Source organism: Triticum dicoccoides, chromosome 5A (assembly GCF_002162155.2).
Source record: "Triticum dicoccoides isolate Atlit2015 ecotype Zavitan chromosome 5A, WEW_v2.0, whole genome shotgun sequence".
In the NCBI taxonomy this organism is placed as follows: domain Eukaryota; kingdom Viridiplantae; phylum Streptophyta; class Magnoliopsida; order Poales; family Poaceae; genus Triticum; species Triticum dicoccoides.
In genome coordinates, this window is record NC_041388.1 from 452,660,249 (window position 1) to 452,664,527 (window position 4,279).

The following is a 4,279-nucleotide window of genomic DNA, read 5'->3' on the forward strand; positions in this document are numbered from 1 at the left end:
TGTCGCCAATGGCCGAGGATTTGGGCCAAAAACCGTTGGTTAGTATGTGGATATCAACACCCCTAAGCATATGTTTTTACCCAAATCTATGATTCTACTTGATAGAGGCAGGGATAGGGAGGTTGAAGAGGGGTGTGTGCGGTCTTAGGGTTTTCTGGGCGAATCGATGATTTTTGAATGCGGGGGTGGTTTGCAGCGTGGGGTGCGGGGGCTAGAATCGTCGACATTTTGAGCAAAAAGCGTCCAAAACTTGCCTAACACATGATGGTTAATTGCTAGAGATACTGACGGGAGTTGCCCAAAGATCCTCTCCCGAGAGTACTGGGTTTATTTCGCCCAAAACTTGTCCAAACCATACTAGTTACTCCCTCCGTCCCATAATGTAAGACATTTTTTGACACTACAGGCTGGCATGAGTTGCCCAGAGATACATTTTAGAGGCAAATTGATTTATAATTGGAATCAGTTGCTATTTACAATAGGATATGTTGTCTACATATAAACATTACTTGCCTAAAATCACCAAAGCTTCATAGAATTTTTCCACCAATTTGATACACCAATAGATTTTTATTTGGTCCACCAAACAAGCAAACCATTTTCGTTGTAACATAATCAACACCCATTAGTTGTCTCGTACAAGACTCGTCTACGTTGTCACCTTCAGCAACTCCTTGCTCCTCGTCTTCCACCCCATCACGTCTAGTCCGATGTCACGATCAAAGGCAAAGTTGCCTAAATAAGAATCTTTCGCTAAAGAAGTCACTAGTTGTCTAGGACAAAAACACCTATTGTTTGGGGGCGGCAAACTTCACACCAGTTTTGTTGTCTAGGGGGATAGATGCAAAGTTCTCTAAATGGAAACCATTAGTTGTCTGCAATGTTAGGCAACTTTAGAGATGATATTATGCAACTTGAGAAATGGTGTTAGGCAACTTGGGTCATGGTCTCCAAATTTTAGAGGGAAGCATAGGTGATATTATGCAATAGAAAAGTTGCCCCATATAGCGCTAAAGTTGACTCTTCTAGTTGTGGCAACCAATTTAGAAGTACTTTGGGGTAGATATGTAACCATGATAGGCAATCTACTTATAAGTTTTTTCATGTAGCATTAAAGTTACCCCATATAGCACCTGAGTTGCTTCCTATAGAACTGGTGGCCAACTTAAAAGACATGGGATAAATATGTAATCGCGATAGGCAATTTACTGCAAAGTTGCTTTCTGTAGCACCGAAGTTGTCCCATATGGCTACAAAGTTGCTTGAAAAAAAAGTTTATCGAAACATACTCATATGAAACCTTGTTTTGAAGATCTTGCTACGAGAAACCTAATGGTGAAAAGGAAAAATTAATTTTTACCCTCGGTTTAAAAGTTGCAGCATTTTGAATTTATTTTGGCATGAAATTAAATCAATGTGATATATTTCTAACCTTCTTTGCCGCATGCTATTGCAGGAAGAAGTTACAACAAATGGAACCACGTGTGAAGCGCACAAGGCGTGATCGCGGCTATCACTTTCCAATTTTGCATGGGGGACCAAAACTTTCCTAATAGAGCAGGTTGCCAGGAATCCCTAGAGGGCACACGGTTGCCACCTACTCCTAGATGAGTCTTTTTCTGATTAGCACAAAACACATCAAACAGCCACGCACAAAGAGATCTTCGACGTTCGACCCTCGTTCCAGTCCCTCGACCCGATCGAATCCAGGAAATTGGTAACTACTAGGATCGTATCACCCGTAATGCATGCACCATGAATCTGATTAACCCTATCATACAAACAAACAAAACGACACCCAAGACTACTCTAGCTACATCCTGCCGAATGTTTTTAGGCTTAGCGCCGTCGGCGGCAATCGCCATGGCCGCGTCCCCGTCACCCTCGCCGTTGCTCTCCTCCTTATCTTCAGTGGTGTCTAGTGGTAATGGTTCGGGCTCGATTTGCCAGAAGCACCTGCAGATGGGGCACCTGTCAATCTTCTTGAGCGCGAGCTTCAAGCACGCACCATGGAAGACGTGGGCCCTAGAGCACCCCGGCCACGCAGCAAGATCGTCTCCCTCGAGCAGGTGCAAACAGACGGGGCAATGCTGCCCAGCTGCTTCGCTCTCCGCGATGCGCCGCATCGGCACCGTTTCCGGCAGGCGGTACTCCATTCCACCATGGCACTGGCACTCGGGCCACGGCTCCTCGAACAAGCCCTCTACAACCGCGTGCACGCTCTCCCTGCGCTCCTGGGTGTAGTAAGCCTTCGGGAAGCTAAATACGTTAAAGTGCACCACCACTCCGGCTCGCCGGCGTCGCCGCCCAAGGCCGTGCATTATCTCGGGCAACGAGATCAAGCCAAACCATAGGTCCCGTAGACTTTCACTGACGTGGGCGGAGTGTACCGTCGCGGACAGCGACGCGCCGACCAACCGCAGAGCCGTCGCAGTGTCGCCGGCACGCGGGACGACGAACCGGATCGTGTGCCCCTCCATGTCTCCCCGCACTAGCAGCTCGCCTCCGTCCGACGGCGCCGATAAGAGGGTGTGACGGTAGACCACCACGATGTGCTTGTCGTCTCCTTTTTCATTGCTCTTCAGCGTGGACGTGGTCATCGAGGCCCCAGTACTTAACTCGTCGTAGTTTCTCTCGTAGTCATCGTCGGAACTCAGCACATCTTCATCTTCATCTTCGCCCACCTCTTTCTCCACCTTGGGCGTAGCAGGAGGGTAACACTCAAGCTGGACGACGCTCGGTCCTTCCATGGTGTTTTAAATGGAGTGGTTGGTATCTGGATATTCTCCGCCTGTGATCCTCCTCGATCGATGGTGAAAAATACCTCTCGCCCGTCAACGGATCGCCTGCTGTGGTAGTACGTTCGTGCAAGCATATGCTCCTGAGCTTATATCATATATGGCGATGATTCGTCTGCCGATTCGGAATTGCGCTCTCAGAGGAAGAGTAACTCCTCAGTTGTACTCGGACTCCAGCAAAACTAGATTCCAGATTCCACAATCATAATTCGGAGTAAATCTCTGACCCATCCCGATTAGGATTCGGACTCTCGGAGCGGCCCACGATCATCCACGTAGTCAGGTACCGATCGAGGCCTACGGATCATGCACGTACGCACTCGGAGTCTCGGATACGTACTTTGTTGTGCAGGAGCGGATTGACCCATCAGAACGGCCTTCTTCTTGCAGGTTGTCCAACTGTGACTTGTGAGCGGCGGCGAGGAGACGACACCGTCGGCATGGTGCTTTGAGCGCTAACACTGCCTCGCCATCATGTACTATCACTACAGGGAAATTATTTTTCACCTTATGGCCACATGTACGCCGAGAGTTTTTTATCGGTCACCCGGCGTATTAGGCTATAAGCCATGTGTCGGGCATGCTCCGCAACACGAACCCGCAAGACTCGGCGTACAGCCAGGTACGATGTAACGCGCCTAGAAACATGTGACGTATCTAAAGGCATGTATAATAATTGATAAGATAGTCTTATCTTAATCTCGCATGTAATTTAGAGATGATAAAAAAATACGTCTACAATAGATTATTTCTTAGCAATTGGCATATTTACTGGTGTCCATGACATTGAGGGATGGGTCCTATTGCCCTGACCGCCGAACCCACCCTTCAGTGTACTGTAGAACCATACTTCACTACTAATCTGAATGTCGTCAATAAAAAAAAGTACTCCTAACTGGTATTTTTTGCTCGGTATGGGAATTTACCCAGGGGCACGAAAATACGCGATAACTATGGGAAATTTTAAATTTCGACCGGTAACCAAAACCTTGAAAAGGAGTGATGCACAACCGGTTGCCGTTTCATGTCCACAGGCTACAAATCTTAGAAAGCACTTTGTGTTCTCCTTGTTGATGTGGTTGTTGTCGCGACAGTGAAGCACACGGGGAGCACGTGCTCTCTGAGACCACTAAAGTCTCTAACTCCAGCATGGTTTGAGTGACAACCTTCTGTACGGCTGTGACGTCCGGATAATTAAGCTATAGTAATCCTTTACTAATGAGGTCACGTCATTACGGTTACAGTTGATAAACTCACATTGTTCTAAATCCCATTCAAATTCAAATTCAAATTCAAAATCAAGTCAAACTCAAAAGTTTTCAAATGTCTAAAATAAAATATTCATCTTGTGGCAAATTTTAATTTGTTAATATTGGTGGTGAACCAACATTTTAACTAAGTGTTTAAATGGCCTAGAGTAATTAAAACCGTGTCCTAAATAGAAAGTTATTTGCTTTTTAAATTATAAAAAGAAAAGGGGG

General features: G+C 46.4%; 1 protein-coding gene across 1 annotated transcript in view; it reads left to right on the plus strand.

Moving 5' to 3' along the window:
* Positions 1–3,378: 3,378 nt before the first annotated feature.
* Positions 3,379–4,279, plus strand: part of LOC119299761 — a 5,341-nt gene continuing 4,440 nt past the window's right edge. The window contains exon 1 of the mRNA XM_037576910.1: positions 3,379–3,427. Coding sequence (XP_037432807.1) covers positions 3,379–3,427 — 49 coding nt within the window. The remainder of the gene's footprint in view (positions 3,428–4,279) is intronic.